At 46.7% G+C, this 12,194-nt stretch overlaps 1 protein-coding gene across 4 annotated transcripts in view; it reads left to right on the forward strand.

Moving 5' to 3' along the window:
- ulk1a (unc-51 like autophagy activating kinase 1a) overlaps positions 1–12,194 on the forward strand; it is a 29,434-nt gene that overhangs the window by 14,798 nt on the left and 2,442 nt on the right. The window contains exons 12-27 of one of the 4 annotated variants that reach the window (XM_072705946.1): positions 60–148; positions 630–789; positions 1,076–1,136; positions 1,389–1,481; positions 2,915–3,037; positions 3,540–3,697; positions 4,432–4,506; positions 4,834–5,060; positions 5,155–5,348; positions 6,449–6,564; positions 7,121–7,246; positions 7,363–7,550; positions 7,883–8,061; positions 9,432–9,550; positions 9,976–10,133; positions 10,598–10,733. In XM_072705946.1, the coding sequence (XP_072562047.1) occupies positions 60–148; positions 630–789; positions 1,076–1,136; positions 1,389–1,481; positions 2,915–3,037; positions 3,540–3,697; positions 4,432–4,506; positions 4,834–5,060; positions 5,155–5,348; positions 6,449–6,564; positions 7,121–7,246; positions 7,363–7,550; positions 7,883–8,061; positions 9,432–9,550; positions 9,976–10,133; positions 10,598–10,733 (2,202 nt within the window). The remainder of the gene's footprint in view (positions 1–59; positions 149–629; positions 790–1,075; positions 1,137–1,388; positions 1,482–2,914; positions 3,038–3,539; positions 3,698–4,431; positions 4,507–4,833; positions 5,061–5,154; positions 5,349–6,448; positions 6,565–7,120; positions 7,247–7,362; positions 7,551–7,882; positions 8,062–9,431; positions 9,551–9,975; positions 10,134–10,597; positions 10,734–12,194) is intronic. The other 3 variants (XM_072705949.1, XM_072705948.1, XM_072705957.1) reach the window with 3 other exon arrangements.

Genomic DNA, 12,194 nt, shown 5'->3' on the forward strand with positions numbered 1-12,194 from the left:
GTGGTGTTTTGTAAATTCATGTGCCTGGTGTTCAGTGACCGTGACCGTGTCTTTGACAGCTGCCCCTGTGCCCATGCCTTCGTACCCCAGCTCCGGCTCTGCCAGCTCCTGCAGCAGCTCCTCCACCTCCCACCTGGCCTCCCCTCCCGTAAGACCCCCTCCGACCCTCTTCGCCCCCCCCCCCCCATCCACCTCTGGAACTTAAACAATGCTGCTTTCATGCCCTTGGAGTTGTGGATTGGTATTTACAATTAAATGCTGCTGAAAAAAGGGGTCCATTCATTGAGAGGCATCGAAGCCCAGACTATTTTCTTGAACTTATGGTTGTGTTCAGCCAGAAATGGTGGATTTTCCAGCTTGGACTCCTCAAGAAATGCCCAGAAACTTGCAGTGAGTGGTGCGGTCCAACATACCATTAACTGATTCATAACTCAATGGAGTAAAAGTTCTGCACAGGGGTCATAGTCAATACAAGCATCTTGCGCTCTTTTGTTTTAAAGAGGCTGGTAAAAAGGTGCTTACTTTGCGTATTAAGGAGCTGCGGTATCTGTGAATATAGGAGTTATTGAAAAGGACGTTAAGGCTCTGGTGCTCTTCCTCCCCCCCCCCCCCCCCCCGCATGTCGGCAGCAGTCTGTGGCTGAGATGCAGCAGCTGCAGCACAAGACCCTGGCATCCCCTACCCAAGATGCACCGGGTTTCCTGCTTAAGGACTCTGCCGGCAACAGCAGCAGCAAGAATTCCTCCTGTGACATGGATGACTTTGTCATGGTGCCAGCCCAGCTGCCCAGTAAGCCCTTTCCACCTTTAAGGAAGATGAGACAGCGGCAGTTAACACGCGTCCATGGTGGAAATTTACTGAGAAGCGAAAGGCAGAATGAGCAGATGGCATAGAATCTGGATCATTTTGCCAAATCTTCAGACGCCCTTTTCAAATTTGAAGTATTATGTGGATATAAAATGGAATCCCAGCGGCTGAGATTAATAGAGGAGTGTCAGTCTCCAGTGGCTGACATTAAATGTTTTTCTTTTTTTAAACTGGATTTTGATTGGGTTCATTTCTCTCTCCTCTGCAGGTGAGATGACCTGTGAGGGGACTGGGGGCAAAACTGTGCAAGACAGCTTGATGTACAGTGGGTGAGTAATCTGGGAACCACCCCAATTGCACTGGTGATCAAAACATTTGGGAGGCTTAAGGAGCCTCCAACCGTTCATCAGAGTTTATCATCTGTGTGTTAAGAGTTGAGGGAATTTATGCATGTATACATTGGTATGGAGTTCAGAGGGCAGGGCTTTGATTGGATCAGACTGAGCATTGTGGACCATTGACCATGTCAGGCTGACTCTGCAATCCCTTAGTTTTCTACACTGTTTTGTCCTCATGAATAGGAGCTCACTGCTGGCCTCTACTGGTGGCCGTGTGGCACAAGTCAGGACCCGGTCACCATCACCTTCCTTCAGTGGGTCTCCCGGCATTCTTAGGTGAGGCCTGACGACTCTCTTTGGCCTGCTGTTGCTGTACTTACATAATATAAAAATTAGTGCTTACGGCACTCAGGATCTTTAACACACAGAAAACATCATTTTGAATGACCTGAGCTTGTGTTTTTGAAAGAAACAATGTAAAGTTAGGTTTATATGCCACTCCAAGCCGTTCCTCTAAAATTAATGGTTGCTTTTTATAAGAGAGGTTAAGTGTTATTGCCAAAGATTTAGTAGCTCTGGTAGCTCAACAAATAGAGCATTGAGTTAACAACACAGAGGTCATAGGTTCAAGTCCCTGGTAGAACACACAAATTTTAACCCTTCCCTGCCTGGTAAGTCACTTTTTTCATAACGGCATCTAAGAAATGGATCAGTATAGTGGGGAATAAAATCCAAGTTTGTGTTGATTGGTTCTATGAAATGCAAGTGAGGGAGAAGAAATTAATATATGAGCTAAGCAATATTCATATTTTTCATGACATTAAAAGTGAAAAAGAATCGATTCTTTAATTCAGATGGGATATATTTAATATGGGAGGGGAAAATGTTATGTTTAAGCAAAGTCTTCTAAGTTCTAATACATTGTGCATTGGCATAGGAATTAACATGCTTTTGTAGTATAAAGAAAAACAAAAAACAGCTTCTTCAGATCAATATAAATATCATATGAAATAAGGTTCTTGTGAAATAAGTCACAGATTAAGGGTGTAAACCAAGGTTCCCCAATTCCTTGAGGGCCAGTCTGCACCACAGTTTACAGATTTCCCTGCTCAAACATACCTACTAAACCTGGCAATTAGCTGGTGAGATGAATAAAGTGCAAACTGTGGTGCGGACTGGCCCTACAGGATCAGAATTGGGGAGCCCTGCTGTAAACCCTTAAAATGGACTTGCTTCTATTCGTAATTACTCTTCTGATGTTAACCTAGTTGAATTTTAGGCCCTAATGTTTTTTGGGAGGATCGCTGATGGATAGTGTTTTGGTTTCACTTGAGACTTTTCTATTCTGTTTAAATCTTATATACTAATTTCTAAGTTGGTACGCACAACTTTGAGACAATTGTTGTGCCTCATCACATATCAAGTGTAACATGCAGACAGTCTCCACCAGAGAAGGCGCAAAGCTGTCCAGATATTGTGTGAACATTTAATGCCACGAGGGTCCTGTGAAGAAAGCTGGACTCACCTTTTCAGTCCAGAGCACTTTCCGTCGGACTGAGCCACACAGATGTTCTCTGTAACACACTCATGACCGCACCACCAATACATACTCTAAAGCTACCTCTGCTCCAGTTACAGTTTAGTCCTTTTCACCAAAGCATGCATGAATTTGTTTTGTGGTAAAGGTATTATAACCCAGAAGGGATGACTTCTCCTCCACTTTCCATCTGTTTCTCTCCACTTCCCTCCATCTGTCGCCTGGCCTGCAGCAGACCAGCAGAGTCCTCCAGCACCTATGGCCAGTCAGTGCCCATTCCAGTACCCAGCCAGGTTCATAACTACCAGCGCTTGGAACAGAACCTTCTGGAACCCAGCCATCAGGGCTCTCCCAGGTCAGTTACGCCCTCATTCATTCCACCTCTTCGCTCCATTCCTGGGTCTGTGGCTTTGTACTTCCATTTATATTGCACAATGTCTGGTTCCATTCATTTGGAGGGGAGTGAGTGCAATTACTACAGACTATTTCTTTATTGCGCTTTTAACCACCTACATCAGGATTTCCCAATCCAGTCCCTTGGGAGCCCCAGGCAGTCCATGTTTTTGCTGCCATCCAGCTCCTACCGGGCAAAAATGTGGACTGGGGGCCCCTAAGGACTGGGTTGGGAAACACTGATCTACTTTAACATAGAACTTTTTTCATCAGTTAGTATACTAAAGAGATGTGGCTGCTGAGAAGTTTCAGTGTAATTGACAGTGCTTTGGTATATATGTATGGTTATACTTGCAACAGTTTATTACACAAGCAGTGATGTATAGTGTAATGTAATGTAATGTATCAGTAGCTTGACCAAGAGTGTCCCCGTGCATGAGTGTCATGCGGCCTCCATTGAGCAGGGCTGCGGCTCCGTCCCCTCGCCGGTGCTCCAGTGGCGGCTGCCTGGGATTCGGGAAGACCGGAACATCTCCCCCATACCCAGGAGACCCAGGGCCTGTCTTCAACTCCCGCAGGCTGTCCTGGGGCGGCTCCAGACCTTACCAGCCTTCCCCCCAAGGTATCTGCCACTTAATACACTGCTGGCCTCGCGCAGGGTGAGATGGCGGGCAGAGCTAGATAACGGGAATAGGAGGGAGGAGCAGGGACTTAATTATGGATGCTGTTGGAGGCTGGATTATGGAAAGAAGGGCTGCAGGTAGGTTTGGGTTTCAGATGCTCTCTGTGGATCTATTTAATGGGGGAGAAAAAACAAAGGTAACATAGATGCCATCATAATGCATTATAGCAGTCAGTATAAGAATTAATAAAGCATTACAGGTTCTTCTATTGACAGTCATAAGGCATTAGAGTGTTGATTATAATGCTTCAATGAAGATGTCATCTATAATGCACTATAGATGCCTTCATAATGCATTATATTGCTCAGTATAAGAATTAAAGATGCTTTGTACTGTATTAAGGTATCTATAGTGCATTATAGATGAGAGGTGCATAAAGCATTCATAACGCATAGTAAACATGGCTATAATGTGTTATGCCTTTTCATAAATATTTATAGCCATGTTTATAATGCTTTATGAATGCATTACAATATGTTATGAATGTGTCCATGGATTCTTATATACATGGCATTCATAGAAAGTGTTATTGAAACAAAAGTTCTGATCACTAAACAGTTGTAGTGGATGAGTGGGCCGGTCACCTGAAGTTCCCCGGATGTGTAACTCTAGCGATGGCTGATTCTTCAATGGTCCCCTAGGAGGCTTACAAACACTTTGCTCTGCTTCTTAGTGGGCACCATCCCGGAGATGCCAGGGCAGACCCTTCGTATGGGAGCAGAGCTGGGCCGGACCCCGCACGGCACCGGTGAGCTGCTTGCTAACGTGCTGAGTGTTCTCTGCTTTTCAGGATGGGGAAGGAGCTCTGCCGTTTGATTTATTTTTATTTTTTTGTCTTGCCTCAAAGTGAGGCCATTCTGAGTGGTAAGGGGATTACTGGTAATGTTCTGTTCTCATTTTTTTTTCCTCCTTGTATTGCCCCAGGGATTGAGAATATCTAGACAGGTCAACACTGAGACCCTTTAATTCATGTTCTTTGCTTTTAAGCACTTGCTGATACTTTTGTAGATGTTACTAGCACTAAACTGTAGTAGTAATGATGAATAAGGTTCGTTCTTTTTTTTGTGGGCTTTAGCTGCACTGGGCCACGAGTTCTTCCCTCAGCATCAAGGGCTTGGCTCTCGGCTCCACAGCGCCCCCTGTTTGTTGGAGGCTGCCGATGGTGGCAGGCAGAAGATCCGCAAGCAGCATTCGGACCCACTGGTCCCACGATCCTGCAGCCTGCTCCAGCACGCCTCACCCAAGCTGAGTGACCTCATCCAGCGGAGCCCCCTGCCCACCATTCTGGGCTCCCCCACCAGGGTGAGTTGGCACCCAAGTTTGCCCCTCCCTTAGGGGGCGCTCTCTAATTTTGCCAGCTGCAGTTCATTCACTGTCCCTGTCCTCCCACATCTAGACCATGCCTCCATTTGAGTTCCCCAAGCCACCAAGCTCCCAGAACCTGGTTACTTTGCTGGGGCAGCAGGCGCTAGTCCTGACCCCGACCCGCAACCGGACTGTTCCAGACCTGAAGGACATGGGCCTGGGGCCTGGTGTCCAGCCTGGCCTTCCCCCCCGAGCGCCAGAGGGGGCTCCTGGCTCATTTGGAAGGTAGGAGAGGCACATTCGGACAGGGAGGACCTAAGCTGGTTGGTTTCCAGTACAAAAATAATAACATTAATTAAAGTGCTTGAATGAGTCGTCACTCATCATTCTGAGGTAATATGGATTAACAGGCATTATTCTAAATAACCATGTATATATTCGGCATGAGCATCTTCTACTGGCTAGCTTTATTTAACTATAAAATTGGAATAAAAACATTAAGCATACTGTCATGTCAGCTTTCTTGTGGTCTGTGCTGAGATGAATGTTTAAAAACCAAAAAAAAAGAGAAAACGTCAAAAAAACCTGCCAAAAATTTAATTTGGAAGTTTGGAATCTAGAATAGCTTTTCAACTACATGAAACAGCTTTGTATAAATGTTCCATGTTGTGCAGGTTCTCTGTTGAAAGGAAGGTAATGCATTTGAGCATTAGACAAAGGAAACTAAATTGCTGAGAGAGAGATGCAGGTGGCCATGGCTGATAATTAAACTGAACAGGGTAGCTGATAATTAAAAATTTGCTGAAAATTGACGTGTAGCATGAAGGGAATTGTTGCCTTCAAAATGTGCGACTGGACCGCTGTCGGAGAAACGCCTCAGGCTGGTCATTGGTAAAAATGGTGCAGTACGAAAGGACTGGAAAATTGATCAACTCTGCACTTCCTGACACGCTTGTGTTTTCTTCGGTTAAATGAACTGAATAAGTTGCTTGAGTGTTTGCTGTAAGTGTCGATTGTGTTCACCAAAGAGAAAAACTTAATGAAATATTCTGTTTTTTCACAAAGAATGGATAAAAGGAATAATTTAGCTAATTGCGCAAGAGCTACAAAACACAATCACGAACACAAACATTTGCAAATATGTAATCCTTTTGTTTACCATTAGTTTCCAAGAGTGGTTTGGTTTATCAGAATTAAAGTCTTCTGCTAATAGATTGTAATTGTTTTTTTTTTTTTTTAAACATGATTTTAAGAAATTCCACCAGAAAAACAGCTGAGAAATTCTTCCTAAAGCTGTAGGTTGACCTTACTTGGTCTGTGATGGAGGTTTAAGGTCTTTCCTTCCAGCCCCATGGAAATCTGAGCCTGAGTTCCATCCTTGGCAGGTCTCTGAGCACTGGACGGCTGTCCGACATGCTCCTAAAGGCCGCCTTTGGCGCGCAGCTGCTGGACGGAGGAAGCAGCGAGAGCCTGAGTGGAGAGAAGCCCATGGAGACAGCTGGTATGGGGCACAGTCAGCGTCCGGCCTTTCAAAGCATGTCTACCCTGTTTGTCATCTCTTTTTGTTTCTTTTCGATAAATCGTGAGACCAGTGAACAGAGACATCTATCCATTATTTAACACTGCAAGTAGTCTAGACTCATAATTAGAGTAAGGTGGTAGGCTTTAGGGCATTTCGTCACATGGGTTGCTTTTTTAAAATTGGCATGTTTACCCCAAGTGACTTGTGTGTTTGTGAATGCAGCTGGGTGTCTCCCTGGACTGATTCTTCAGAAGTTTGTTTCAATTTAAAGTTAGTGTTATTGTATGCCTTCAGCAATCTGCTTGACCTAGATAACATCACTAAATATTCAGTTTAATCAATGGGTGTAATGCCAACTTTAAGATAAACAAGTAAATTGCCTTTAGTGCTTTATTCAAAAGATGTTTTTTGTGTCTTGGTATTATGTAGGATATCACGTATTGGTGTAGCTATAAAAGTGAAGGTGAACTGAGTTTCTTGATTTTGTCGATCAAACCCGCAATCCAACCTTCTCAGCAAGTGTCTGCTCCCCTAGCTCCCCCTGTAGGTGGAGGTGGTACTGCAGCTGTCTCAGGGAGCCCGGGCCCAGTGGTGTTCACGGTGGGGTCCCCACCCAGCGGAAGCACTCCTCCGCAGACTCAGCGCACCAGGATGTTCTCAGGTAGGACATAAGCATGCTTAAAATCACAAGCCATTCAGTTGGCCCGCTTTGTGCGTTCAGCCTCTGCTGAGGAATGTGCTGAAATAGCACCTGGCCCCACCCCCGTCCTCCTGCAGTGGGCTCGTCCAGCTCCATCAGCTCTGCTGGGTCCTTCAGCAGCCGGCAGGCCCCCGCAGGCACCTTCGTGGAAGGCTGCGAGGGTCCGTCCAGCCCCCGATTTGGCTTCTCTGACCCCGTGGCAGCCAACCTGGAGGGAGCTGTCACCTTCGAGGCCCCCGAGCTGCCCGAGGAGACGCTTATGGAGGTGGGCTCTCCCTCCCTCGCTCCTCCCAGAAGGGGGACACACTCATCCAGCTATATAAATCATCATCATTCTCCTTCTTCTTTCTCAGTCTTATTCTCTCTTTCTGATTCTTCTGTCTTTTCCTCTTTGAGTTGTTTTCCTCTGTTCCTTGTCCTCCTAATTTCTTCTACTCCTTCCGCTTTGCCTTATCCTGCTTTTTCTATTCACCACCTGCCTATTCCTTCTCATTCTCCTCCTTCCTCTTCCTCAGTATCCTCCTCCTTATTCTTATCCTCCTCCCTCTCTGTCTGTCTTGTCGTCTTTCCTAACGGTACCTTCTCCCCACGCTGCAGCAGGAGCACACGGAGACACTGCGCGGGCTGCGCGTCACGCTGGCGTTTGCCCACTGCGTCATGGAGATCGCCAGCACCAAGGGCAGCAGCTTGGAGAGCACTGAGGGCCTGGACGCCTCCTTCCTGCAGCAGCAGAGCCTGGTGGCCGACCAAATCAGCCTGCTGAGCCGCGAGTGGAGGTAGGGCTGCAGGCAGAACTGACTTCTGACAGCTGTTTGTTCAGATTCCAGGTCTCACAGGGTTTCTTCATTTTCTTTGAAAAGTTAACAAAATGTATAATTTACAGTTATTTGCTGAAAGTATATTGCTGTATTTTAAGGATGCCAGTATAAGTGTATGTACTCGTGTGTACACACACACACACACACACAAACTTGTATTCATGTCTTTGTGGGGACTCTCCATTCATTTCTATGGGAAAAACCCTAATCCCAACAATGACAATATTAACCTTAAACATTAGTAACCAAACATAATACAATAAAATCCCGTTATAACGGACTTTGAGGGACCTGGCAAAAACAGTCCGTTATGTCCAAAGTCCGTTATATCCAGAGTTGCTGTATGCCCAGAACACAACTACAGGACACCATTTACTCATGCCACACCCCAGCAGACACACTTGTAGTATAGATTATTATATTGTACATGTAGTAATCCAACTTTACCTGACCAGACGCGTGACTATTAATAATCCCGACTACGTACGTATCTGCGCTGGATATCACCGGCACGCCACACGCCTTGTAGGCGGAGCTGCATGTCCGTTATAGCCGAACAAAACTACAGCTAAAAGCGGCCCTGGGGACCCAATTGTTGGTCCGTTATAAGTGAAATTCCGTTATATGCGAGTCCGCTACATCCGATACTTTTTCTGAATGTTCTTAAACACGGCTGGGACCAGCGGACCTCATCCGTTATAGACGATATTCCGTTATAAGCGAGTCCACTATAACGGGATTTACTGTACTAGACTTTTAGCATTTCTTGTTTTTTTTGATTGCAGTCACCTATTTATATGAAATAGGTTCCCCTTGTGGGGACCATTTTTTCAGTAATGTCCCCAACAATGTAATATGTACGTGACACACACACACACACACACACACACACACACACACAGACACCATTCGGTTCTCAAATGACATCTCTAGCCTCCGGTTGACCTCCTCAGGCTTTTCTGTATTATGTTGCATTTGCTATTATTATTTTTAGCTTTTTACTATTCTGGAGAGTTTAATCCAAAACTATACTTCATATCTAGACAGTGCCATTGCTGCAGTACGGCAGTGTGCTGAACGTGCGTGTGTGCGTTTGCGCGTGTGTGTGCGCGTGTGTGCGCGTTTGCGCGTGTGTGTGCGTTTGCGCGTGTGTGTGCGCGTTTGCGTGTGTGTGCGCGCTTTTGCGCGTGTGTGTGCGTTTGCGCGTGTGTGTGCGTTTGCGCGTGTGTGTGTGCGTTTGCGCGTGTGTGTGCGTTTGCGCGTGTGTGTGTGCGTTTGCGCGTGTGTGTGTGCGTTTGCGCATGTGCACACATGCCTGCGTGTTGCAGTTATGCAGAGCAGCTGGTGCTGTACATGAAGGCGGCAGAGCTGCTGGCATCAGGGCTGCAGGCCGCCATGGAGGGAGTCCGGCTCAACAAGCTCTTCCCCTCGTCTGCCGTCAAGCAAGGTGAGACTGTGGGGGGGCTTGTGTGCACACCCGCACCACAGGACCACGCCACAGTATACTCCCCCATAGCACCGGTCACGCTGTCCCCCCCAAACTGAACACGGCACAAACATGTCATCTGTTTTCGTGCTACTGTGAGACATAGTGTGACTTTGTGCTTGTTTTACTCTTTTTTTTTTTGTTCACCATGGTTAAGCACCTCAATTAAGAACATTTGTTTTAAAAAAAAAAAAAGAAAAAAAGGAAGAAAAAGAACTTTTGTTCATTCATTCATTCATTCATTCATTCATTCATCAGTTCATCAATCAATCCTGTTTGGTTATGTATGTATTTATTTTAGATTGTCAGTGTTTTGTTTTTTTTTGTATTGATTAAAGATTGTAGTAACCACTGCGCCCCCTGCTGTTTTGTTGTAACCCGCGCAGTGGTGAAGAAGCTGAACGAGCTGTACAAGTCCAGCGTGTCGTCCTGCCGCTGCCTCAGCATGCGTCTGCAGCCGTTCTTCGTGCACAAGCAGCGGCTGATGGATCGCATCAACAGCATTGCAGCGGAGAAACTCATCTACAGCCATGCTGTGCACATGGTAACCGCCCCCCCCCCCCCCCCAACACACACACACACACACACACACACACACACACACACACACACACACACACACACACACACACTGACTTCAGCATGTGCCTGAATCGGGCCGGAATACAGGCAGAAGTGGGCATGTGGCCCAAAGCCTCTGTGCCCTGGTATGGGGGACGACATTGCTGTTGTTCCCATGATTAAATTAGTATTTAACTGCTTTGGTAAAAATTGCTGTGTGCATCTTGAGTAAACATATCCTATTAGTGAAATAATGTTGGCCAAAAATGCACCAAAAACCTGCATAAATGGTTAAAGGTATAGACATTATAGAAGTGTCTTTGGTTAAAGCAGCTCAGCTACTAGTTAATAACTAGATAAGCAACTGGGATGAGTATCTCTGCGTACGTGGGGTACTCTGTAGTACGACTGCAGTGCCGCTTGAGCAGCCCCCTTGTGCTCTGCCAGGTGCAGACAGCAGCACTGGATGAGATGTTCCACCACGGAGCGCCTTCTACGGGGCGGTACCACAAAGCCCTGCTGCTCATGGAGGGCCTGTCCCACATGGTGACCGAGCAAGAGGATGTGCGCAACCTCAGCAAATGTGAGTGTGTGTACACGCGCGTGGTGGCTCTGTGCTGCAGTGAGTGTGTGTACGTGCTAGGGATGCTCCTTTTGACCGTTTAACCGTTAACCGAAATAATTAATTTTGACCGAATATTACTATCAGTTAAACGGTTTAAAATGTTTTTATATATATTTTAATTATTAGTAGTAGTATGAAGTTTTGTGGCATCTCAGCTGAAGATCGCTTTTCACGTTCTAAATACACTGTGTTTGAATCGGCGACTGTGATTACAGGCACACAGGCTTAGCCCACTGAGCCATGAACACAGGTACGAGCTTTGCTGCTGAAAATGGAAACATTGGCGCAAAGCTTCAGCGGCAGAGACGTATCCGTGTGCTATATTGTAGCCGATCGGTGTAAACACTACCCAGACATGTGCTCTTGTTTTATTTCGGTTACAATGGGCGTATTCACATATTTCTTTATCCAATACTAATTGTCGGATTATCATGTTGTTATCATGCGAATAGCGCAATTTGCAAGTGGGAAGGCGATCAGAGCTGCTTCGAGACGCAGACGCTTAAGTCAGTCACTCTTGTTCTTTCTATTCGTATCACGAAGCTATAAAAATATATTTAGTTTCTACCTATATATATATTTGAAAAGTAGACTGTCCAAGGTTTCTGAGGGTGTTTTTTAAATGTGTATATGATAAAACCTCGCAGAGTTATTTAAATGGTTTGGCGAAATTTCTGTCAGATCCCGCCGGCGGGACTGCCGACCCCAGAGGAATTTAATATTCTAATCTAATCAGTTAACGGTTAATGTTCGGTTAACGAACGGCGGTTGTCGGTTGGGAAAATTAATCGAAATGAGCATCCCTAGTACGTGCGCGTGGTGGCTCTGTGCTGCAGTGAGTGTGTGTGTACACGCGCGTGGTGGCTCTGTGCTGCAGTGAGTGTGTCTGTACACGCGCGTGGTGGCTCTGTGCTGCAGTGAGTGTGCGTACACGCGCGTGGTGGCTCTGTGCTGCAGTGAGTGTGTCTGTACACGCGCGTGGTGGCTCTGTGCTGCAGTGAGTGTGCGTACACGCGCGTGGTGGCTCTGTGCTGCAGTGAGTGTGCGTACACGCGCGTGGTGGCTCTGTGCTGCAGTGAGTGTGCGTACACGCGCGTGGTGGCTCTGTGCTGCAGTGAGTGTGCGTACACGCGCGTGGTGGCTCTGTGCTGCAGTGAGTGTGCGTACACGCGCGTGGTGACTCTGTGCTGCAGTGAGTGTGCGTACACACGCGTGGTGGCTCTGTGCTGCAGTGAGTGTGCGTACACTCGCGTGGTGACTCTGTGCTGCAGTGAGTGTGCGTACACGCGCGTGGTGGCTCTGCTGCAGTGAGTGTGCGTACACGCGCGTGGTGGCTCTGTGCTGCAGTGAGTGTGCGTACACGCGCGTGGTGACTCTGTGCTGCAGTGAGTGTGCGTACACGCGCGTGGTGGCTCTGTG

This window comes from Paramormyrops kingsleyae, chromosome 2 (genome assembly GCF_048594095.1).
Source record: "Paramormyrops kingsleyae isolate MSU_618 chromosome 2, PKINGS_0.4, whole genome shotgun sequence".
In the NCBI taxonomy this organism is placed as follows: domain Eukaryota; kingdom Metazoa; phylum Chordata; class Actinopteri; order Osteoglossiformes; family Mormyridae; genus Paramormyrops; species Paramormyrops kingsleyae.